Source organism: Chrysochloris asiatica, unplaced genomic scaffold (genome assembly GCF_000296735.1).
Source record: "Chrysochloris asiatica unplaced genomic scaffold, ChrAsi1.0 scaffold00141, whole genome shotgun sequence".
In the NCBI taxonomy this organism is placed as follows: Eukaryota; Metazoa; Chordata; class Mammalia; order Afrosoricida; family Chrysochloridae; genus Chrysochloris; species Chrysochloris asiatica.
This window is the reverse complement of record NW_006408659.1, coordinates 187,044-211,757: the sequence shown is the minus strand read 5'-3', so window position 1 is coordinate 211,757 and position 24,714 is coordinate 187,044. Positions and strand designations below refer to the sequence as shown.

The window sequence follows — 24,714 nt, the reverse complement described above, 5'->3', positions numbered from 1 at the left end:
TTCTAATCAATCCTTTCTTCAAGTTTCATAGTATATTCTAATGCGAGAGCTCTATCAGCAGCCAGGTTTCTGGTCTCAAAGTTCTGTATTGTCTGGGACCCCACCTTAAAGCAAGCACAGAACTTTCATGGGGAATAGTGAAGGCACCAAGTCCTGTTTTTACCTCCTTATCCAGGATAACAAGGTCTCCACCAGCTGCTTCATGCTCTGGAGAAAAGGCGGAAACCACCGCTTGTAGTTAATGTCCTGGCTCCAGGCCGGACCTAGAGGAGCCTGATCTGTACACCTCCACGACCATGAATGTCCCGACAGAAGGCTTCCTAAGTCAACATTGGAAAATCTCACCATCACATGCCCCCTGGACTAAAGATTTGCAGAGGTTCAATAAACAAACTGTTTTTTTTTTTTTGGGGGGGGGCGGGGTTGGCATAAAAGCATTTGGCAGCTACTCAATTCTGGGGTCCTGTACTATCCAAGTTTACAGACCACTGGAGCAAGGTTTTGCTTCAGGATGGTATTTGAATTCCATACTGCTACTCCAGACTGTCTCCTGACTGGTTGGGTCTGTCCCAGTAGGACCCATCTCCCTCTGACCCCACCTTGCAGAAACCAGCTGGCTACCTGCAGAGATTAGTGACAGAAAGTATTGCTACATCAGGGCAAGGAGATGCCATGAGAACCCACAAGCCCAAGTCCATTGTTGGCCACTCTCAAGTCTTTCACTAACTCTGGGTCCCTTGCTGGCCTGGGCTCATGCCCAAAAAGCTAGATATTCAAAGTCTGCCATCCTTTCGTAAAAGTCCACCATCCTTTCGTAAAAAAGCCTATCAGAGAACACAATTTCTAGCCCGACAGAAAAAGAGAAAACGGTTTTCCAAGAACAAAAGAAGACATTCCGGTCAGCTTTTTCCTCCAATCCGTTTGTTGATGGAGCCTTTACTCTGAAAGCCAGAGGTGGGTGGACAGACCTGGATGGGGAACAGGCCACAGTAGGTAGAGCACTGAATGACTGCGGGTGACTCCACTGCAGCTTCTGGAAGCCATCCAGACAACTGTCACCACAGCTAAGCCCTCACTGCAGCTCGGCCAGAAGTGGGGGCTGGGTCTACTTTGGCCAGTGCTCCACTCTGGAACCTCACAGAATGTCAAACACCCAAGCATCCTGGACTGCCATGTGGGACCTTCTGAACACTCCAGTCCCTCTCAGCTTGCTAACTATCTGTAACACCTCCTGTAAAGCCAAGACAAGAGACAGCCAGCCCTGGGGGCTTCAAAAGCCAAGAGAGTGTAGCCTGTAAGGCCTACAGTACGTTAATATTAATCTAAGTGGCGGGGGCCAAAACACATTAAATTTTCTCTTCCTCCCTCAACTCCAATTCCCAACGATTTCCAACCCTTTTAGTGTGGTGGGCATTTCCCATGAGTGCTCACAAACAATTCACCTCCATGCTACAAACCATTAATCCAGTGCGTGTTTATTCAAGCTGTATTCACACTTGCTGTTGAATAACCCCTTTTTAAGTGTGACAGAAGAGCCAAACAAGGGAAGCAAGGCCCCCTGGGATCAGTCTCTCTTCACTCCAGCCCCAGAGCTTCTGAGAACTTCAGATGAATTTTGTGGTTTAAAAGGCTTTCAATGATTCCTCAGTCTCCTGTCAAGCACTCGCCTATCAGACCTTCATTATCAGAATAAAACCCAGTGGGGTGGCAAAGGCACAAGGCAAAACCAAGTACAACTATTACTGAAGCTCAGAGGAGTCCACACTGGTCCATGTTTTCATACAAAAAATTTAATAAATATTACTTTTCAAAATTTATTGCCAGGAACAACACATCAAAGATGCATTTTTATGTTCATTTAACACTAATAGGACAATACAAAGTATCTTCACGGTCTCAACGGTGAACCAAAGAGATTACTCTGTTTTATAAGCCTTTTTGATCTTCCACATCATAACAGCACTGTGATTTCCTCACTTAAGGCGGGCAGTGTAATCTATGGCAAATCTAAACAGTGATCTTACTGGACATTTTATGGTTCAAGTATTCAACTAGCTTATTAGAATACCCCCTAAATGCAGTAGGTAACAACAAATAAATCAAATCTACAAGTGGTTCAGTATTACATATGAATGGTGAAAAGCAATCAGAATTTACAAAATAAGATTGGTGTGCTTCTGTCACACAATGAATTTGATATTTTTAATGATATTCAACCACTCACATTTTAGCTATGTTAAGTCGTAGTTCAACTTTATCCCTTACACACTGCTCTGCAGCAGATCACCTGCCTGTCTCTTTTCAAGTCTAAAGCAGAAAACAACAAAACCGAAAACAATCTGTTCTACACTAATTCGCAAACTGCCTCAGTCAGTCCTTAAAACGTGTTTTAAAGTGATACTTATAGAAGGTGTCTTAAACAGCTGACGTCGTACAAAAAAAAAAAGAAAATCCATCAGTATTCAGGCACGGAAGCCCATCCTATCGTTTTAAAATAAACTATTTCCAAACACCTTAATTTTGGCTTATAGGCAACATGTATTAAGAAAATAAGTTCAAAAAAAAAAAAAAAAAGCCATAAGCTTACAATGCTATCAAAAACCTTCAAGTCTACACATACACATAAATAAAAAGGAATGATGTCTTAAGGCTCTTGATTATTAAGTTAATAAATCAAATATACACAGTGATTAATAAAAAACAGAATTATTTACATAACTATACAAAAAAAATTCTACTTTTGACACATTTTTCCTCTTTTAAATTCTTCATTTTACCAGCAACTGCTGACATCAAAGTCCCCCCACCCCCACCAAAAAAAAAAAAAAATACAATAAAAAAAATAAATAATAAACTCATTTGTGATAGTTGCTGTGGTTCTGAGCTGCAAGGCACTTTCAAATACAGAACTACTTGTACGTCATCATAAAACCAATATACAAAAACAACTCAAGAGTCAATAAATATAAATAAAAACTACTCTCCTAAGACTGCATCGCCATCGGGACATCTGGCAGAAGTGGAAGCTCAAGGACCTAGGGTGAGACAGTCTCCTGGCGGCCTGGCCCCCGGCGTGGTGGCTGCAGAGAACCCATGCGAGGGCACCTTTGACTGCTTTTGCATAGATGTGAAATGCAGCACCGCTTGGGTTTCCAGCTGACCACAGACACTACCCTTGCCAGTGTAAGCCAGCTTGTCAGAACTTAAATTAACACAAGGGATTCTAAGTCCGGAACAGCCTTAGACTCAAACATGAGACGACAGTTTAAAGAACTACAAGCCCCGAGTGCCTTTGAAACACTACCTAAGGGTGGCGTCGGCAAGGCGGCAGCACCCGCTTTCTGCTATACGATGTACTCCATCCGGTTCAAGCTTTGGGCACTTTCCAGGTCTCTGTTGTCCTGTTTGTTTGTCCAGTTTGGGTGCTTTGTCGGCGTGCCGTTGGGGGGCTTCTCCTCTCTGTCTACCAGGGTGTACGCCGGCTGCTTGGCAAACCGGGCTTTCTGCTGATGTTTATCCATGTCGTCCTCCTCAACTTCGGAGTTATGTGTCCTTATTTTGGACATCTTGGAGTTTTTGTTTTCGTAATCCTTGATGGGCACAGTGTTGGCTCCGTGCTTCTCAATGGGGTTCTTGATCTGGTTCAGCTGCTCCCGCACGTTGTTGGTGGTGTTGTCCTCAGAGGCTGAGTGAGTGTGGCTGCTTGGCTTCCTTCGCTTCCGCACGCACCAGTAGAAGGCCGTCACCAAGCAACAGACCCAAGCCACAGTTAAGACAGAGCTCAGCAAGGGAACCAGGAAATCTGTAAGGCAGGCACGAAACCAATTAACTCGCCAAAGGGAAAATAAAATCATCACAGGAACAAACAAATACCACCAATGGTGTATCTGTCCTTAGTCCCTAAAAAGGGGCGCCATGGGGACAAGTCCCTTTTCACAACCACATGTTGTCAATTCACAGCTTGATCAGCAGTGGCTGGGATCGGGCCCTTGACTCTCTAGTCCCCAGAGAGGCTGAGTAGAGCAGCGGATCCTACAGGCTCTGACTCCATATGGGGAGACAGGGTCTGGGTAAGACAAAGGGAGTCTGGCTACTCAGTCTAGGATCAGATTTTCAGAATTATCAGGAATCTGATGTAAGTGGCCCCTGGTTACATGCCCAATTTCTCACCTCCTCACTAGAAAGATGCAAACTAGTCAGAAGGGGAGTGTGAGGGTCTAGGGAAAATCAGTGGCCCCCAGTGCTCAAGCGGAGCTGGTCCCCCCAACACCAAATAACTAAGTCAGTCCAAGGTAGAGTGACACACTGCCCTACAGTTTTAAGATGGACTGAGAAGCAATGCACTTGCTGCAGGGCAGCCTGCTTCCAAGACAACAAAACTTACCAGAGGAAAAAATTGGTAAGGTTGTCCCTGTCCCCAATTCACCATATCCTCGAGGTTAAACTGGGGATTTTAGTTTTGTCACCAGTTAAGTGAAGGAGTTGCTGCCAAGTTAAGTCCCTGCCTGATGTTCTTCTCCATCAGTGCGATACAATCTGTTTGCGTCACCACTGAAAGGGACCCCTCCTCGCTCCAGCACCTACCTGTTTTGTTCTTCATAGGACGTCTCTGCACTCTGACTTCTGCAACGGCTGCAATCAGCGAGCTGTTTCCATCCCGCTTACTAACCAGATCTATTATTTTGTCTGTGATTTCCTTGATAGGGTTTCCATCATCCCGTATGTCCTCAGCAGACTAGACAAAGGAGAGTGGTTAAGCTTGAGGGTCAGCAGATACTCAACAATTCCTTCATTCAAAATCCTCAACAGTAAACCAACCAAACCCACTGCCACTGAGTCTATTCTGACTGCTCATGACCCTAGAGGATGGAGTAGATCTTCCATGAGTTTAAGGATAGCAGCAGACAGCCTCATTTTCCCAGAGAATGCTGACTTTGTGGCTAACAGCCCAATATTTAACCCACGGCACCACCAGAGCTTCTGTCCTTGACAATATGTGGACAGAAACCTCTTTTCTGATATATTTGGTCAGCCTTGACTGGCTAAGTTATACATCAGGTGAACGGTTCTTATACTTACAATGGCCACGTGGATTTCATTGTTGGCTAATGGGGAAGGCTCACAAGCTATGTAGATTGAATATTCGGCAGAAACATTCTTCAAAATATTCAAATTCCTCAATTCACTGCAAATGTGTTCCGTGGTAAGGCCCTAAAACAAATTTCAAAAGTCCCCACACATGTAAGACATTAGAAGGAACACAAACAAACCCACCCAAATCAGTCTTTTCTTTGAAGTTAAGCAAATTCAAGCTCTGCTTGCATAGATGCCTGGAATTGAAGCTAAGGCAAACTAGATCCTAGCTTGTGATATTCCTGCTTCAAAACACAGACGTCCACTATTCCACACACTAGGCAAGAAGCTGTTCCATACCGGTGACATCATCTCTTTGTTAAAGGTGAAGGTGATGTTGGCACAGTTGTCCTGGTAGTAGGAGTCTGAGGTGCATTTAGTCTTCACCGGCTGGAGGCTGGAAGATCGGCACTCCCCTACGCCAGTGCAGGGGCGCACGAAACACTGATCATCCAGGATAGGGGTGCAGCTCTGGCCACTGGGGCACTCGCTGTGTCCTTTGTGTAGCAGGCATGGCCGAGGACCACACCAGACCTGTGGAGAGACAGACAGGAGCCAGAGGTTTAGGGAAAGCCCCACCAGTGTTTCTCAACACCGGGAGCTGGGGTCGCCCTCACGCCTCACCTTGGAGCAGGCGATCCTTCCATTCAGGCACTGGCAGGTGTTACAGTCATCGTCCCATTTGGCCCCATCTGGTATCATGCTCCCCATGGTGACGCAAGGTCTCCCTGAAACTTCAAGGCAGAGATTGGTGAATTCAAGGATTCTCTTTTCTGCAGACTCAAGAGCTCCTCTCAGCTTTTCACTCCCTCCCTGTGCCCTATGCCAACGTAGTTCCTTCCACAGTGGGCAGTATACTCCCCTCCCCTGGTGACTCTGTGTTTCACCAGATAACTCGCTTTGGTCACGGCAATGTTAGCAGTCTTCCAGTGAGCGTTCAGTTGGACCTGACCTCTCCTGCACACTTTCCATTTGCCATGAAAAGAACACATCCCAGAGAGAGCTGCCAGCCCAAGGAAGAGGTGTAGGCAGCACACAGAACAAGCCTAACCCCAACCCAAAGGACAAGCACTCTGAAATGAACAGCTGACATTGAGTCATTCTGACTCACGGTGACCCCACATATATGTGTCAGAGTAGAACTGCACTCCACAGGGTTTTAAATGGCTGATGGTTCAGGAGTAGATCCCTAGGTCTTTCGTCTAAGTCATGTCTGGGTAGACTTGGACCTCCAACGTTTTGGTTAGAAGCCAAGTGCATCACCCGCCTGCACCATGCATGGACTCCATAATCACTTTACCCATCCAATAGAAATCACTGTTTGTTATAAGCCACTGAGTTTGGGGATGGTTTGTTACAAAGTATTACAACAATGCCATTATCAATCACCTGTCTTATGAGACTCTCTCATCTCCTTCCTGCCCACCGCCCCCAAGTTCCCTAATGCCCACACTGAACTGATCCCTCTCTGAGCCCAGCACCCACTTGTGAACAGTCCCAACACAACCACAATGTCCATTCACCCTAGATGGCACCTGGCAGCTGGGCCCTGGCCACATACCTTCCTGGCACTTGGCACCGCTGTGCCCCGGAGGACAAACACATCGGTATCCATTGATCTCATCCACGCAGGTAGCCCCAAAGGCACATGGAGAAGACTGGCATTCATTGATGTCTAGGAGAAATGAAGTTCAAGTTTAGGTTCCAATGAGAGGAGCATTGTGTGTGTGTACTTAAGTTTTCATTAGTGACATATAGAGGTAAAAACAAGTATACACGCACACAGGTCCATGAATGTTGAGCTGTGTAAACAGCACCCATCTAAAGAGATTACCAAGCCCTCTCAAGCCTCCCTCATCATGCCCACTTCACTCACTGCCTCCCCACCATGATCACTAATAGAGGCAGCAACTTTTTTTTTTTCTCTGACAGTATAATTGAGAACCAAAGATGGCAACTATTTTTCTGTAAAGGGGCAGGTGTTAAGTATCTTGGGTTTGCGGGCTGGGGATGGAAGGTGGTGGGATCAGTCACAACTTCTGTTGTCTTAGTTTGAAAGCAGCCACACACGATGTGAATGAACTAGCTAGTGTGGCTGTGTTCTAATAAAACTTTATTTGCAAAAACTGTCATTGTGCCGACTTTGGCCCCAGGCTGTATTTGCCAATGCCCAGATTCACAAACATGAATCGGATACAACTCATCCCCATCTAATGCTCAAGTCTAATAAATTACAGACTCTGAGGACTTCAGACATCAATACAAGTCCACACAATTTGGAAGCAAAAACGAAAAACAGTAATATAAGGGGACTTAAAAAAAAAAAAAGTTAATGGAAAAATTCCAGTATCCTTTAATTCAATTTTTCACAAGCTTTTGAAACCTCCTTAAGAACAACTATTCTACTACTTTTTGTAAAATAAAATAAAATAAAGCCACACAAAAGCAGAGGGAAATGCTTGAGATAAAGAATAAACTCTTAACTTTGAAAACCTGTATTGTTCCCCTTGCCCCGCTTTCTGTTTTATTCATTTTTCCAGGACAAGATAAAATTTGTTTCAGTCCAGCCTTACAAACTACAGCCTGGCTCCATCCATGAAAGTTAGCTATGTTCCATAGCAGTGTACCTGTGACAAATGCCTGCTTGCCCATGATTTCCTGTTAGTCATGAAGAAAAGCATCTACTCCCCACTTGGGGGCTCAGCATGGCTGGATCATCAGTTCTGTGGCTTACACTCTACCTACAAGGCCTGGGAGGGTCGTACCACCCAGGGAACCACCAGCATGTACCTGGGAGGAGGCTTGCAGAGGGGTTATCTTAATCCCAGCTGGAGGCAGGAGCTTAGCTGCTCTCTCAGCACTACTTAAGAGGGAATTTTGGCCTTAATTGCCTTGAAAGATGAAAGAAGTCTCAAGCTGAAGGGTGGAGTTGGGGACTAAAACCATGGGGAAACCCAGAGGGCCCCTTCCTTACTTATTCTGCAGTCAGGCCCAGCAAAGCCCGGTGCACATTCACACCGGTACCAGTTGTCTCCATCCACACATGTCCCGCTGTTGTAACTACAAGGAAACGAAAAGCTGCTGTCAGTTACCAACATCCCAGTCCCCAGTTCTAGCTGCCACTCATCTCACAGGTGTCCACTCAGCGGTGGCCCTCACCCTGGCCTTTCAAACTACGAATTCCTTCGTCCCACCCCAGAGGATCTTCATTTCATCCATCTGGGTTGCAGCCTCAAGTGACTCCAGTGTGCTCCTGCACAGGTTGCAAGTCATTGCTCTAAATGAAGATACCACCTGGCTAATTAAAGTGTGGCCACGGCCCACAGGATCGGCAACACCTGGGAGCTTATTAGAACTTCAGGGTCTCAGGAAGCCCTGCCCAAAGCTAGAGTCAGAACCTACATTCTACACATACTCCCTGGAGGTTCACATGCATGTTAACCTGACAAGTACTGGTTTAAACAGTTGGCATTGCTTACCAGGGATGAGGACTGCAGTCATTGGTATCTGCAAAGAAAAAAAATTTTCAGTGAGGCCTTCTTTCAACAGGACAAAGATCTTAAACCTCAGCCGCCCACTGACACCGAGTCAAAGTCAGGCTCGGGGACCCTATGGGATTGAGCAGACCTGCTCCTTAGGGTTTCTGAGACGGCTCCATCTTTCTTGTGCAGAGTGGCTGGTGGGTTTGAACTGCCAATCTTGCAGTTAGCAGACTAATACCTAGCCCACAGTGCTACCAGGGTTCCTTTAAAGGGGCCTGAGTCCTAGTAAAACATCACCGATTTCTGTAGCACTCAAATGAGAAAGTCGCCCGTTAGCACCAGGGAGAGCCTCAGAACAGTCCAATTAATTGGAACCAGACTTGCCCCTACACTTTGTCTCCCTGGCCGTGGGACCCATGAGTACAGGAAGAGGACATGGTGGGGAGGAGTGTGAGAATGGCAGCAGACAGGCTAGGCTGCTGGTTCGGAACCATCTGGGAACTGACACTCCATCTGTCTCCACTTAGCCCTATGCCTTTCTCAGGCCCAGGTCACGGCTGCAGCCCATCAACTCATTAGAGTAGACCCAGGTGATGCAGAGGCAGACATCAGATAGCTCTGTTTCTGGTCTCAATTCTGAGTCCCTGAGGGGGTCAGCAGCCCTGGCACAGCTAAGGGGGCAGACACTCACTCTGAGTGCAGACGGGCCCTTCCCAGCCTTCTTTGCAGACACACGTGAAGGACTCTCCGTTGACCACACAGGTGCCCCCATTATGGCAGGGGTTGGGCAGGCAGCTACTATTTCGCGCTGCAAGACAAAAGCAGACAGCACCACCTTCTGTGAGGATCCAGGCAGTTCAGAGAGGCAAGAACCAGACCCAGGAAAAGGATCTTAGGCTCCAGGAGCCGGGGATAAACATATTCAGTGGCCAAGCCCGTTGTGCATCCCACGTGGAGCAGGAGAGTTACCTATATTACAGGTGGTGCCTTCCCAGCCTCCAGGACACATGCACTTAAAGGCATCCCCTTCATCATAGCAGGTGCCACCATTGTTGCAGGTGGCCTCATCACACTGGCTGTCACCTGCAGGGGAAGGTCTTAGTGTGAGCCCCTAGCTGAGATGCTTCCACTGAGGACAGTAAGGAAGTGGTCCCAAGACATGGGATTCGAGGAAAGCCCCACTTACGAGAATGGCAGGTCTTCCCTTTCCAGCCATTTTTACAGTCACAGTAAAAGTCATTGACCAGGTCCCGACAGGTGCCCCCATTGTGGCAGGGGTTCTGGCTGCAGTCATTAATATCTAGGATGAAAGAGGACACATTCAGCCGAAGACGTTCCCACTATTCCCAAGCCTGGGAAGCCAAGTCTTTTCTACTGCCACATGTAACTTCTGCTTTTCAGTCCTTGAGTTAAGAGATCAACAGCCCCTTTCTAAGACTGAAGGACTCTCCGACTGGGTTACCTATAATGCCACAAGTTAGGCATGATGGGGAAGCCCTCTGTGATGTCCATTGAAATGGAAACCAGAACAGAAAGCAAGTTACGCTACCTTGTAAGCGGGGATATTAACTATCCTCATCACAGTCTAGCATGGCGCTATAGGATATGCACTGGACTGCTAACCGCAAGGTTTGCAGTTCAAACCCACCAGCGGCTCCGCGGAAACCTCATACAGGTGTCTCTGAGTCGGAACCAGCTCAACAGTACTTAATCACCACCATCACCACATAGTCTGAGTCTACAGCTCCTCAGCAGAAGCCTCCCTACCACCGCAGAAATTGGTGGGGTGTTACTTCAGGCGTTTCTACATAAAAGATGGAGACCCCTCCCAGTTGAAGCAGGGTTAGTCTGCTCTCCCTGGCCTCCACTCGCAACCCAGTGCCACCTCTCCCCAAAGAAGCAGTGACTCACTGGTTTCACAATAGGCCCCTTCCCAGCCGTCACTACAGATACACTTGTAGGAGTTGACACCATCAATGCACGTGCCACCGTTTTTACAGGGGTTGCTCTCGCAGTCATTAATATCTGTGTAAAGGAACAAAGAAAAAGAGGGAAATGAATGGCAAATAATGCAGACACAAGCACTATGGTTTTCACAGCTGCCTTTCTGGAAAACACGCCTGGTACTCACAATACTCCAAATTCTCCAAGGACTGTTTCTCAAATTAGACGGGCAGGCTTTCCAGGCAAGGGCTTCCTAGTTAGTGTCTTGTGCATTTTACTTAGTGCACTCATATATGCTAAGCTGCTTGGTGGGAATTGGGAGAAATCCCTACAGAGAAATACCACCCTAAACTAGTAAGATTCCAAAACATTCCAAAATAATCTAGTGACTCAGAGGCATTTAGTGTGGACTGCAAAATTAGACACGACATGTCTTAAATTCCAGGTGTAAGGATAAACCTTTACTGGTCTTCCCGTCTAACTGCCTAAAACAAAGCTTAGGGGACCGACGGTCTGGGAGATGCAGGTGGGAGCACCTGTGCCCAATCACCTAATGGGGGGTCTTACTTTCGTGGCAGTACGTTCCAGTGAAGCCTTTGTTACAGTCACAGGTGAATTTGCCTCCCGACTGACTCTTGCATTTCCCGTGGGGACCACAGACGTTCGAGGAAATATACCGCACCCCTTCGGGCGTGTCATTGGACGCCATGGCCACTGTACAGCTGTCAATCACTAGAAGACAGACTCAGGGTCAGATGGCAGTCACGGGCCCACAACCCGTGCAGTTTCCAAGCCAAGCCTACTTCGCCGGGAGGGACTCTCTTTGGCTAACGATGGTGAGAAGTCCAGAGGCAACCAACGGCCAAGAATCTGGTAAAACTTGCCATGTCCCACCGTGATAAAGTTGAAGTTCCAGGTAAAAAAAATACATTTTCCCCACATGTAGCCAAGTTCTAGGAAGAAATCAATCTTTCAGCTTATCTTTGCCATCTACCCAAATTGGCTGAAGCTTGTAACTACACGGCTTGTCATAAGCCACATATATGTCTATTTAACTTGAAATGAAAAGAAATGTCAGTTTCTCAGTTGCACTGGTCAGATTCTAAATCTTCATAGCCATGTGCCATCCATGGCTATTGTGCTGGACAGCAGGGACAGGCTGCTTCCAGTGTTGCAGGAGGTTCTATTAGGCAGCACTGCAATGAGGAATGCCTCAGCACTGCACATCAGCCCAGCCCAGAACAGAAATGACAAATGGACTTCAGAGTCTCTCCTTAGCCTACTTGTAACCATGCTGCCTCCAAGCAGAGGGCCCTAGATTGCTTGCACGTGTTCTACGCAGACTGGCTTCCCTGAGCGGTCATCCTCATCTATACTACATTTGAGGGTGCCAAGGGGAAGTGACCAACAGGGTCAGCCTGGGGGGGGGGGCAGTACCTTCACAGGGGGTCGTGCGGCAGTGGTCTTTCAGGTGTGAGCAATTCTTGCCCTCGTAGTCTTCGGGGCACTTGCAGAAATAGTCGCTGGCACGGTTGTAGCACTGGGCACCATTCTGGCATGGATTAGGCTCACAGTAATCTATGTCTAACTGCAAGTATCAGAAATAGGGAAAAGGAGGAGAGGAATCAAAGTAAAACAAAGGTGTAATTATAACTTCTTTAGGGACAGCCAACACAGAAATCTGACCCCTTCTTCCGTTTCTATGAGGAAAACTCACTGCAGAATACACACTTATACCCTAGAGGTTCAGGTAAGCATTTAAAAAAACATGTGCATACTCAGAGGGTGGGGTGGGAGTGCAAAACGAAACACAGAGCCAAACAGACTGGCTACAGAGACTTAAAAAACCAACAACAATCTCTCTCTGCACCAACATCCGTCTAGCAGACATCCCCACACAATAGGATGTGAACAGATTTCACACAGAACTTGAAACACCAGGGTCTAGAAGGGGAGCCACGGGCAGGGAGGAAGGCAGGCTCTGAGGTAAAAACGTTGCCATGTGAGGTTTTCTACCACTCACCTGACAGAGGTTTCCCGAGAAACCAGTGGGACACAGACATTGGAATCTGTTGATTTCGTTCTGACAGTGACCCCCATTCAAACAGGGGTAGCTGACGCATTCATCGATGTCTCTCTCACAGTGATCGCCTGCATAGCCAGGTGGACAGATACAGCGATAACCATTAACCAAATCCTGGAGGAGAAGGAGGGGAGAAACACATGCTTTTTTCCCTGTGCACTCCACACACACAGGCCTCCAGCGGGTCAGAGCGTGACAGCTGCTGTTCAGCTACTTCGCTCAGTTGACCGCCAAGCCTCTTGAAAGGTGTTAGGCGCAATGTCTGTTAGCGTGCCTTCCAGATAACTCCCAGGAGGCCCCGGTAACCTGAGCCCTTGTTAAACTTCCATGGATTCACTTTTCACCTGCAGTTTCCCACCTTGTAGGGACAAAGCTTTCCCACAGCCCCATAAATCTTAAGATCTGTCTTCAATGGTCAAAATTGGGATTGAGGTGAAGAGTTACGTACCCGACAGGAGGCGTCATTCTGACACTGGCCAAGGCAGTCATTAATATCTAGAAAATAAACAAGGCATTCCATTAAGGAGGCAATTTAGATTGAAACTGGGTTTAATTGAGAAAGTCTCCTTCACTCAGGACAGATAAAAGCTTCTAAATCAGATTTCCTGCATGCTTCCCTTGAGATAAGGTTACTGCACTGGGTGGGAACCCTAACCCTCCCCAACTCTTCAGACTGAGCTGGTGAAACTTCACAGCATTGTTTTAGCCATCTTATCAGAATATGGCCATTACCAACTAATGAGTCTGATAAAGCCTGTGTTTCCATCTCTAGGCTGACCACTCCCTCTCTAAAAACATCCCGCTATAAAGTGTTCCTTCTAGCACCCAAGATTTAGACCTGGCACCCGCGGAGGGCTTTTGTGAGAAGCAAAATCGAAACAGTCACTCACTGATGTCACAATTCTGTCCTGTCCAGCCGGGGAGACAATCACAGTAGTAGCTCCCAATCAGGTTCTTACAGGACTTGGCATTTACACAAGGTTTGGCCTCACATTCATTTGCATCTGAAAGAAGATGAGGATGAGCTGTGAGAAACTGAGTTCTACCTCCTTCCCTTCCCCCAGAACCCGCATACCAAACGTTTCTGTCTGATATATGAGACATTTTAGTAAGTGAGCTGGAAAGGAAATACTAGGTTCACTCTATTTTGAATATCTGAAGCCTCTCCCTGGCTGTCACGCAGTAAGTAACTCTCACTACTAGTTAACACCAGGTCCCTTATAGCACAGAAAGCCACCAGGCTTCTCTGCACAAGTCAGCCTAGTTGCTGGGATTTAAATGTGGCAAAAAGAATGCAAACAGTTCATTCCTCATGAGATCATCCACAATTTGGAATCCAGCTGAACACTCTTCGAAGGGACGAATGACATGGTTCAAGGAATCGTGTGACTTTCCCACAGAATCTAAAAGGGGCAGGCCATTTGCATTCAAGTTTTGCTCCCAGGCCTGCTAGACTCTTGATAATAAATGACCGCGCAGTGTGATGCAGTACACGCGCACAGCTGGCCACATGCTCTCTCTCTCCCGGAACAGCTTGGGTTAACAAAGCCGTCCTCGGTACAGCAATGACAGTTACCAGAGTTATCTTACCTATCTGGCACGTCTTGCCAGTCCATTGAGGTGGGCACACACACTTAAATCCGTTCACCAAGTCCTGGCAGGTCCCCCCATGGGAGCAGTTGTTTGGGGAACAGTCATCAATGTCTGTTCAAGGAAAGGACAAGGCATTGGTCGTTTCATTTCAATGTGTTTGCCAACTGGATTTACTACCAGTTCTTCCATGAGGTCACCTCACCTACAAGCCAGGTACCTGCTACAAGTAAAGTTATAGAAGAAGAAGGCGGTGGTGTGAGCCTTCATTTTAGCTTTAAATCCTCCACTGCCCCAGTTCATTTAATCCCTGACCTAAGAAGTGGGGGTGGAGTGGTTGGAGGAGCAGCTGGATACTGCTGAGTATCAATGATCTAATCTCAGAAGGACATCTCCTCTACCTGCTCAGTCTTTGTTTTTAAAGAAAAGTTTCATTGTGAATCAGAAGAAGCTAAGAAGATGTAAGGAAATAGAATGCTGGTTTACAGAAGAAAATCCTACTCCAAATTCATACTTCCCCCCCAAAATAAAACCAAACCCACTGCCACTGAGTTGGTTTCAATTCATAGCAATCTATAGGACAGAGCAGAATCACTTCCTAGGGTGCCCAGACTGTAAATCTTTATGATCACAGATAGCCTCATCTTTCTCTTGAGAAGCCGCTGGTGGGTTTGAACTGCTGACATAGTGCTTAGCCTACTGTGCCACCAGACCTCCATGTCCATGATAGACTTAAAAAATAAATAAAAAGTAGATGTTGAGTCAATTGTGACACATGGCAACCTTACATGTGTCGTTCAAGTTTTCAATTTGTTTTGGAAGCAGATCTCCAGGTCTTTCCTCCTAGGTGACTGGCTCAGGGTGAGCTAGAACCTCTTACCTTTCTGTTAACAGCCAAGTGTGTTAACTGTATGTATTATCTAAGGACTATTACACTGGATTAAGGAGCTCTGGAAGTGTAGTGGTTACAAATCAGGCTGCAAACCTCAAGGTGGGCAGTTCAAAACTACCAGCAGTTCTGCGGGCGAAAGATGAGGCTTTCTGTTCCTGTAAAGATTTACAGCCTCGGAAACCCTATGCAGGGTCACTAAGAGTCGGAACTGACTCCATGGTACTTAACAACAACAATAACACTAGGTTGGAGAGGACTCTTAATTCGCTGAGGATCTAGGACCTCGTCCTAGTACGATGCTGTGGGTTAATGCATTAGACTGCAAGGTCAGTGGCTCCAGCTCCTCAGAAACCCTATACAGGGTCTCTATGGATCGGAACCAGCTTGATGGTACTTAACAACAACAAAGGCTCTCATCCTGAATTTGACTCTAGGACAAGTAGAGGGATGGGGATCGCTACTATCTCATTTAATTATGGTGCTGAGAAGTGAGGTGGCGTGGGCCTTCAGTGCCAGCCCAGGCAGTCTGGGTCAGAACCCAGGTCCTTAAGCTCACCGTGCGCTGCTTTTTTCGCAGGGGAGGGTGGTTAGCCACAGTTGTCCGGTCTGGCTGCACCCAGAATTCCAGGAGCTTCATTAACAGTATGCACTCTCTGATTCAGGGTGGGGACTGTGAGGTCAAGAAGTCTGTATGTATATATAACACCTCAGGGGGTTCTGAAGCACAAAGGGCTTGTATTAGGGCACTTCAAAAAGTTCATGGAAAAATGGAGTTGTAAGATAATGGAAATTTTGCCACGAGCTTTTTGATGTCCCCTGGTTTAAGGCAGGTTTCGCAGCTGTGGCCACAGCACAGTCATATACACACTTGCAGAGCCCTCTTTCACGGCCACCTGCCCCCATAGCAATAGTCAGCAATGATACCTCCCCTGCAAGTGGCCTTTTCCACTGCAAGGAGAGTAACCATGTGTCAGATAAGCTCCGAGAAGCACATGCAAAGGAACAAGCTATCATGAATGTTTCTCCCAATAATAGACACACATGCTACCTTTGTGAGGTTCCCCCTGAATGGCACAACAGCCAAGCCCCTAACTACTAGCCAAATGGTTGGCAGTTCAAATCCACCTAGAGGCACCTCAGAAGTTGGGCCTTGTGATCTGCTTCTGCAAAGTCACAGAGCATTTCTACTCTGCACACCAGACCTCCATGAGTCAAAATCAACAACATGGTACTTTAGTAGGGAGGATGTTGGGATGAAAGATTTCCAGATACACAAGCTGAAAGTTCAAGCCACCAGATGCTCCACCCCTTACCCACCAGGAATAAGGGTCACTGAGACCTTCACATGGGACCATACACCTGGGTATCTCTTCCCGAAACTCTGTGTCTTGACACAATGATTCTCTGTAAGGGACGTGGGTCAAAAACCCAACTTACTTGTGGAGCACGTGGGGCCGGTCCAGCCTGGAGAACACCCACACTCAAATCCTAGTGAGGTCTCCTTGCAGCTTCCTCCATTGTGGCAGGGATCAGAGAGGCAGGCATGTTCCGCTGCAAAATCAGTCTATCAGTCAGCAAGAGACACCTGGTCTGTTACCTACAACCTTTCCCCAGAATTCTACACCTGATGACCTCATGCAGGTTTCAAAAATAAAAGGAAGTTTGTGATAGTACCCTGCTTTGGCCATCTAGGGCTAAAAGAAGTCAGCTTTCTTGCTCCACTCTCTCCAGCCACATTCTAACGTATCTCAAAGCTGGGGTCACCTGAACCTCATACTGCCTCCTACACTAATCGGCATCAAATGGTACAAAATGGTTAGCACCCAAATTAACTGTTGGGCCTCACAAAAAAGGTTTCAACCACCCCTGGAGCTGGCTAGGATAACCAGTCTTAACTTTGGAGGATATTTTGCTCTTTTGAATGAGTACGTAAGCATTTGTTAGTTTAAGCTGGGTGTACAGAAAAATCAAACAAAGGGATACCATTGAGCCTGGACCACTTACCAATTTCACAGTTGGGTCCTGAATACCCCTCAGGGCAGGAACACTGGTATTTGTCAGGCCCCGTGTTGCTACAAGTCCCCCCATTGAGACATGGCTGATGAGTCCCGCAATAATTGAGATCTGCCAAAAAGATTCCTGAAATCAATGACAGGCCCTAAAGACTAGCAACCCTTACAGTTCCTACAGCCCACTCCTCTTTAAAATGAAAACAAAACAACCCAAAACAAAACCCCACAGACTAAAAGCTACTACATAAAAAAAGAACCAACTACCATCTCCCCCCAGGCCCCAGGATCTCCTGCCCCTTTCTGAGGCCCACGCTCCAGCAGCCCGATGTCCCCATCCCTGGCAGGCATACCTTTGTCACAGAGCTGGCCACCCCAGTTGGTCTCACAGAGGCACTGCCAGGGCTCGTTGCAGGTGCCATGGACACAGCCCGGATGTGGGATGCACTTGTCACAGTATAGGCCCTGCCAGCCATACTGGCACCTAGACAGAAACAGCACCCTGTTAGTATCCGGAGCAGGAAGGGGGTGCACTTGATGAGTGTACAAGACAGCACTTTGTTTTGCTTTTGGTGACAGCAGGGGAGACTGTCAAGGTTCGTCTGGGACTCCTTAGAAACAAACATTTTAACAGTTGGGTCACGGTCTCCTTCTAGCAGACCCCTGATAAAAGGAGGCCGTTTGAGGAGACAGAGGCCTGCGTGACCACTCTGCTTGGGCTCACACATATAGGGTGTGGAATTGATCAATCCCAGAACTCTGTCCACAGAGACTACAGAAGAGAAAAGGAGAGGACTCTTTGGTGACAATAGCTCAGTGAAAGGCTCAGCAGAGGCAGCCTTTGCAGTCATTTTTATCCAGCAGCTTGGCTGGCCCTCTTTGTCTCAACAGCAAGTCGTGACCCCAGCACACAAAAATGCAACAAGACACCAAGTGCTAGAGGAAACTGTGTCTGCTTGATGCGGCTGCTTCAGAAAACCAAACAAATGAGGAGGGGAAGGGGCACAAGGGGCACCCTCCTTGTGCAAAGGGTAGAATCTCTAGATCCATTTCTGCAGGGCGGGTGAGGGAAGCAACAGTCCTTGGAAACAATTCTACAGCTAATTTATGACCCATTACCATTGATGTTTATGCTAATTTATTTTATAGTTATTTCTCACTTTGCAAAAAAAAAAGGTCACCTAAGTTTATCTGATATTGGGGGAATTGAGTTTCCTTTATAAACCAGCCTTGTTAATCAGACTCTATTGGAGCCAAATGGTGCCTTTGATCCCCAAACAAAAACACAAACATAAACCTTCACCTGGGGTGGAAGAGAGGGCAGGGTCTCAAACCACTCTCCCCTCAGGTTTCAAGCCGTCTGAAATGTTAACCGCCTTCTCAAAAATCAAGTTTTAACAAAGAGGGGTGGGAAGGCAGAGAACTAGCAACTCACCACTAGGAATGCAGGTGGGGCAAGTAAGGGGCAAGGGGAGTAAAAGACTTCCAGTACAGAACCTGGGAAAGCCACCAACAGGAGCAGCCATCCTTAGTGGCTCCGCTGTAGTGCTGGAAAACAAGCCCCCACAGAAAACGAGGCATTCCGTTTCCAGAGAGCTGGAGTCAGGCGAGCAAATCCTTGTCATGGGAAAATTATAGGGATCTCACTAATAGCTAATCACCCTGGGCCAAGAATCAACCCCTGAGAATACTGACTAACCACTTCCTAACTTCTAAAAGCAAGCTATCCACACCCAGATACAAAGAACCGCGAGAATATGCGGTTTCAGATTAATCACATTGTGTTCCTTCGTCTAAATTGCAAGTGACTATTTAAAGGAGCTAAAATTAAGAGGGAAGATAAATCTGGTAAAAACGTTTAAAATAAAACAGAAGAGATTCAAGTTAGTAGGAGGTGAGTAGACCCTTTCTGTAAAGACTCATGTTCTCAGCTTAGAAGATAATAAAAGAGGGCAACTAATTTGGAAAGAGTGATATCCTTGCTGTCTTCCCTAACTCCCTTCCAAATTAAGGATCACTACACCTCTTCAATTTGCCCAATAAAAGCAAGAAGAGGCAGCTGAGGACCCAACCTTACCTCTTAATTAATGAGCGCTCAATCCCCAAGCATAAAAAAGGAGCCACAAGAGGTTATGGATGACTTCAAAAGAAAACAAATAAAAATACTGACCCTAAAAAGAGGCATCCACCAAGTTATCCCAGTTTAATAATATATGATTAAGGTTCTCATGAGACATTGAAGTGACTTTCTTCATGTGATGATTCATAATTAAGTTTGATATTATTGGCAGGCTTGCAATAAAGTGCACCCAGGAAAAGTAGTCTATGCCTGCTTGGGAACAACCAAACTAGTGAAGTTTCCCAACGTTAGAAAAAAAAAAAATCTGTACTACATAATCCAAAAAGACAACTTACAGGTAACCTGCCATTCAACTATTTCTGGACGCACCCTACACTTTCTTAGCTAGAAGGTTCCTTTTGGGTTTTCTCTCAAGGCTGGAAGACCCAAATGGCCTGGAAGACTATGCAAATGACGTGTGGGAAAGTCGCACCTTAAGTAAATAAGGGCACCAGTGCGAGTCTGGGCAGGGAGTGGGAGGTGAGACTTCGAAAGAGAAAGGGCTCAATTCTGGAAACAAAGCCTGTTGTTCTGGCTGGGAGGGTCCTCCCACCGTGAGGGAGGCAGTGTGTGTATTCTGATGACAGTTGCACAAATCGGGTCAGCTCTGCTGATACTCATCTGAGCACGGAGCAGCTCGGAGTCACTAACAGTACCTCAGATCTGACTTTCTCCAGGACACCCTTAATTAGGAAGAGGTAATGTAGGTGGATTCCGGCTCAGCCTCTGACAGCTGGGCTGTTAAATACTACAGTTGGCTGCCTCCAAATAGGGCAGTATTCCAACCAGCAAGGCCATTACTCCCATCAACCTTCCAGAAAAACAAACCAAACCCCCCACTATCTTTCTAATGTGTAAGAAGACAATTTCAAGACAGTCTACTTTTGACTTCCAACTGCCTTGAATCCCATTTTGGCTTTAAGCTTTGGAGTTGTGTGTCCCTTACAAATGAAGTGAACTGAGTGCTAAGACCTCAAAGGTACAGATTACAGACAATTTTCCCTGAAGCAGCAGTCACAATTTGTTGAGCAACAAAATCGTGGCATGAGCTAGTCAAAGTGCAGATTCCTGGGACATCAAACAGAGGACTAGGAATTCAGTAGGTTGAGAGGCAAACCCAGGAATCTGCATTTTTTCAGAGTCTTCAGGTTAATTCTGGGATTAAACTTGGAGTACTGAAGCTTTTGAGGCAATGTTTCCCAAAGCAACATCAGCATCACTTGGGAGTTAAAACAAAATGCAGAGACTTGGGCCCAACCCAAGCAGGATCTGCATGTTAGCAAGAGCCTCAAGGAATTCACCCACTGAATCATACTAGTTTCAATTCACAAACTTCCCTTATTAGCTCAAACCAGAGTGGCTTTGGGGCCAAAATGGCAGACCGAAAGGACCCACTTAGTGTCATATTACATCTGCTAATACTTAAAATTTGAGAGGAGGGAAAGTGCGAGATTGTGTCAAAATGCCACAGACACCAACAATGTTTCACGTAACAGCCTTTCCCAAATTGGTGTAATGTGCCTTTCAAGAAGTTCCCCCAAACCATCATCATGGGATTGGGTGGGATGGGGGAGGTCTAGGCTTGGCTGGCTTCTGCATTGTCCTGGATCATAAAAGAACTGACTTCAAAGGCCAGCAGCAAAAGTCTACATTCATCAGTCTCAACTGACAAGATTCCAGTGCAGCCATTAACCTCTCAGCACTAGCCCGGCTTCCGACTGCAAAGGGGCCAGGAGATTGTACTAATCCCATTCTGAAGAATGCTAGACTATTGATGGGAAAAGTGGGGGAGGGCAGGCCAAGGAAAACCCAGGCAGGGGAGGAGCGACACAAGAGGCATGCCCACAGACCTCCATCTAGTCCATTAGCACTTTAAGCTGAAGATTATAAAAATATGTTATCAATTTACAGAATAGTTAAATACATGAAGTCACTGACAATGCATAAGTAGTGTTTTTTGTTTGTTTCCAAGAGAGAAGTGTGTGCATTCCACCAGTCAGCTGGGATAATTTAGTAAGTTTCGGATGTGACTATATGTTTTTTTTGTTTTTTTTTTTAAAGCTTTCTTGTCTTCCAAATAAAAAGAAGCATATTTCCAATAAAAGCCAATCACTCAGTTGTATTAAAGAAAAACGACATTTTTCGTAAAAAAAAAAAAAAAATTTAACAGTGTTGTGGTTATTTACCTGCAGTCACCAGGGAGTTTGCACGACCCATGCTTGGGACTACAGCCCTGTCGGCAAATCGCTGTAAAACATAGAAAGATGCATCAGCACGTTGCCCCTTTTTCATGAGCATGGCCTAGTACTTTAAGCCTACAAAATCCACACTTTTGAGAGATCACGTATCAAGCCCATTGTAAGAACGGAAGATAGAAGGTGCCCAAAAAACAAAGCCAGCTAAACTTCAAGGCCACGGTTAGCAGATCCTCAAAACGTGATCTTGTTTGGGGAATAAATGCCAGCAAGTTGGTGGGGAAAAGGAGCCCTCATTCAGTCTCTCTAATCAAATAGGTACCCTGCTCTCTTAGCAATGCCCTGTCATTTCCCACCCAGCCCACCATCTATCCTCACCAAAACAGATAACCTGTTTCATGCCGCCCACGCTGTCCCAGCAGGGCATGTTCAGCCTCCTTAACCCCCCACCAAAATCGCAGGTGGCGAGCAGAGCCAAGGTTTCTGTGCTGGACTAGTGGGCTGGTCAGGCCTGGTGGTGGTGACACATTTGTAAAGTATCCACAGAAAACAATGCTGCTTCTTTCATTCAAAAAACTGGGACAGATTAAAAATATGAAACTCAGCACATTTAAAGTTGTTACAGGTCTTTAAAACATTATTTGTAAAAAACATTTATCCTATAAATTACTCTTTTCAGAAATGTCATTCCTTTTTAATGCTTGTCTCCAGTTAAGAACAGAAGGTACAAAAGACCTGTAGACTCCTTGGTCTCTGTTCTTAGTCACATTTCAAACAAATCGATTTCTTAATTTATGTTTATCTTGAGTTACATTAATGTTGAAAAAGGGGAATTATATGGTTAACTCATATTACCATGAACTCATCATGAATAGGAATCACGGATGGGGATGGCAGGCAGAATCTCTGAAAGTTTATCTACTTTCTACCTTCACAACAAGACAGCTCCAGCTCACCTGCTCGCCCCTCCTTCAACACCATGGCTCCCAAAGAGACACAGAAAAAGCTCAGGGGCTGTTTTTTCCTACTTGGCTATCTGTTGCAACTTTGACTGGCTATCCCAGTGCCATTTGGCATCTGTTTTCAGTCAGGTTCCTTAGACGTAGGGCCTGAGAAGGGCACTTGGATGGGGGGAGACAGGGGGATGGTTAGGAAGACAGGTCAGAGGAAGGAGGAGTGCATAGGTGTGGAGTGACTGGAGTCTGGCTCAGTCCAGTCTAGGGGTTAGCTCGGGAGTGTGAATGGACCACAGAGTAAGGGAGAGGAGGCTGGCCTCTGAATGCCATGTCAGTCACTCACTGAAAGTAACTTCTGTTTAGCCCAGAGGACAATTCTCAGGAGCAGCACCTGTGAGTTATTCAAAAACAGCCCTCCTCCCAGATGAGGGGTACATCTGCCAGGAGAAAGGAACCTGAACAGGGCACCAATGGCACCTTCTACACTCAGCATCATCATGCTTCAGGGCAAGAAAACAGCTAAAATACTTGACAACTGATGTGGCGAGAGTCTCTGGCACTAACAGGGGGCACCCACTGGCACAAGTGTGCACTCACACGCTCGCAGGCACACACACACACCTCTGTTACATTCGGGCCCCATCCAGCCTTCCATGCAAGTTTTGTTGCCATTCTGGTCACAGGCATAATGTCCAAAGAAGTCGTCTCTGGGTCGGCAGAACTTATTGCAGCCAAAACCATAGTAGTAGTCGTCACAGGTCACGCGAATCTGATACTCAAAGTGGGCAACCCCTGTGTTCTGCTTCAGTGTTTGCCATTGCCGGCTGGGGTTGATCATGCCCGAATGAGAAGCCTTTTCAATAATGTTGTCAGATTCTAGAAGCAAACAAAACAAAACAAAAAAACTTACTTGACTGCATTCACATTCACAATGAAGCCTTCCTTCCCCATCATTTTGGCTATTAAAAAAAAAAAAACATATGTACACTCGTGGTATAAAATTCAAACAGTACAAAAGGGCAGCAAATAAACATCTGTCCTCCTCCCTAGAGGCGACCACTGTTACCACTGAAGCGCATAGTATAGTGAGACCTGTGAGAGCTGGAATTCCGTGGGAAGGCCTTGTTTTTCTGTCTCTCGAGTTTCCCACTGCTCACATCACTGAAACATATTTGCATTTTTTCCTCTGACAGGTTTCCACCTTACACAGATTCCATCTTTTATGGGTTTAATGTAGTTCATTGCCTGGAAGTGTTGTTAAATAATTTCTCCAATTCCTAAAATACGCTCATTCAGGTTGTTTTTGGCCATTTGCTATCAAGCAAAGTCACAATGAACATCCTTGAACATAATTTGCCCATGGGTGTGGCTCTAGCAGTAGGAAAATTTCCTAGAAGTGGAAGTGCTGAATCAGAGTATGCGCACACCAATCTACTCCTTTACGCAGACATTCCCAAGCTACCCACCAGCGCAGCCTTGTCATCTGTCCTCCCACCACAATCGGAAACTGCATTTCCCAACAACAGTACCAAACACCTTGCATTATCAAACCTTCTGATCTTTGCCTTATAGGTAAAGAGGTATCTCTTGGTTTAATTAGCATTTAATTGAGTGATGTTGAGCACTCTTTCATGTGTTTACAAAACCATCTATAATGTTTTCCTGTGAAGTGCAACCTGTTTCTCTTCTTGGCCAACTTGTGTATTGTATTGCTGTTCATACCGCTTTGCAAATGCTCTTTACATATTATGGAAGGTTGCCTTTTATAGAATGTGGCTCTTGAAGAACTTAAATAATTCCATGTCAAAGCTAATGCTTTTTGCTCATCTGGTTTTAGAGTTTGTGTTTTGTGCTTAGAAGAGATTTGTCTGCTTCAAATCTATTCTAGTTGAGACACAAGGGGGCTTCAACAAGTTCATGGAAAATGGAATTAAGAGATGATAGAACTTTTTGAGATCCCTTCACCGTAAGCCAGAGTAATAGATGAAGTTACTGCAATGCGGCTTTTTTTGGTTGCTTGTTTTTTAAAACCATAAACATCTCACCTTTAAAACTGGCATTGAAATAGCAACAACATGAACTTTATATATTCCACCTTTGCTCAAAGACAGATGGGGAAAAGAATTCACCCCAGTTTAGATACAGGTAGATTAAGTTATTTTTGAGTCGAGTCATGCTCTTATGGAGGTACAGAAATGCCTAGAAATTCACACAGCTCTCAAGAGCAGTTAAGAAGTGGTCCTTGCCCTGAGGTCACCCATAATCTAGTCTGAGAGGAGAGGCAGGTACAAAAATAACTCCAAACACCAGG

At 46.1% G+C, this 24,714-nt stretch overlaps 1 protein-coding gene across 1 annotated transcript in view; it reads right to left on the bottom strand.

Annotated features, from left to right (window-relative positions):
* Positions 1–1,774: 1,774 nt before the first annotated feature.
* Positions 1,775–24,714, bottom strand: part of JAG1 (jagged 1) — a 39,781-nt gene continuing 16,841 nt past the window's right edge. The window contains exons 4-26 of the mRNA XM_006870390.1: positions 23,025–23,279; positions 21,439–21,499; positions 17,487–17,617; positions 17,129–17,248; positions 16,562–16,675; positions 14,233–14,346; positions 13,533–13,646; positions 13,091–13,137; positions 12,583–12,756; positions 11,997–12,147; positions 11,127–11,291; positions 10,527–10,640; positions 9,802–9,915; positions 9,585–9,698; positions 9,307–9,423; positions 8,613–8,640; positions 8,108–8,193; positions 6,695–6,808; positions 5,758–5,867; positions 5,434–5,667; positions 5,080–5,211; positions 4,585–4,735; positions 1,775–3,802 (exon numbers count right to left, since the gene is read on the bottom strand). Of these exons, the coding sequence (XP_006870452.1) occupies positions 3,345–3,802; positions 4,585–4,735; positions 5,080–5,211; positions 5,434–5,667; positions 5,758–5,867; positions 6,695–6,808; positions 8,108–8,193; positions 8,613–8,640; positions 9,307–9,423; positions 9,585–9,698; positions 9,802–9,915; positions 10,527–10,640; positions 11,127–11,291; positions 11,997–12,147; positions 12,583–12,756; positions 13,091–13,137; positions 13,533–13,646; positions 14,233–14,346; positions 16,562–16,675; positions 17,129–17,248; positions 17,487–17,617; positions 21,439–21,499; positions 23,025–23,279 (3,218 nt within the window). The 3' untranslated portion in view covers positions 1,775–3,344. The remainder of the gene's footprint in view (positions 3,803–4,584; positions 4,736–5,079; positions 5,212–5,433; positions 5,668–5,757; positions 5,868–6,694; positions 6,809–8,107; positions 8,194–8,612; positions 8,641–9,306; positions 9,424–9,584; positions 9,699–9,801; positions 9,916–10,526; positions 10,641–11,126; positions 11,292–11,996; positions 12,148–12,582; positions 12,757–13,090; positions 13,138–13,532; positions 13,647–14,232; positions 14,347–16,561; positions 16,676–17,128; positions 17,249–17,486; positions 17,618–21,438; positions 21,500–23,024; positions 23,280–24,714) is intronic.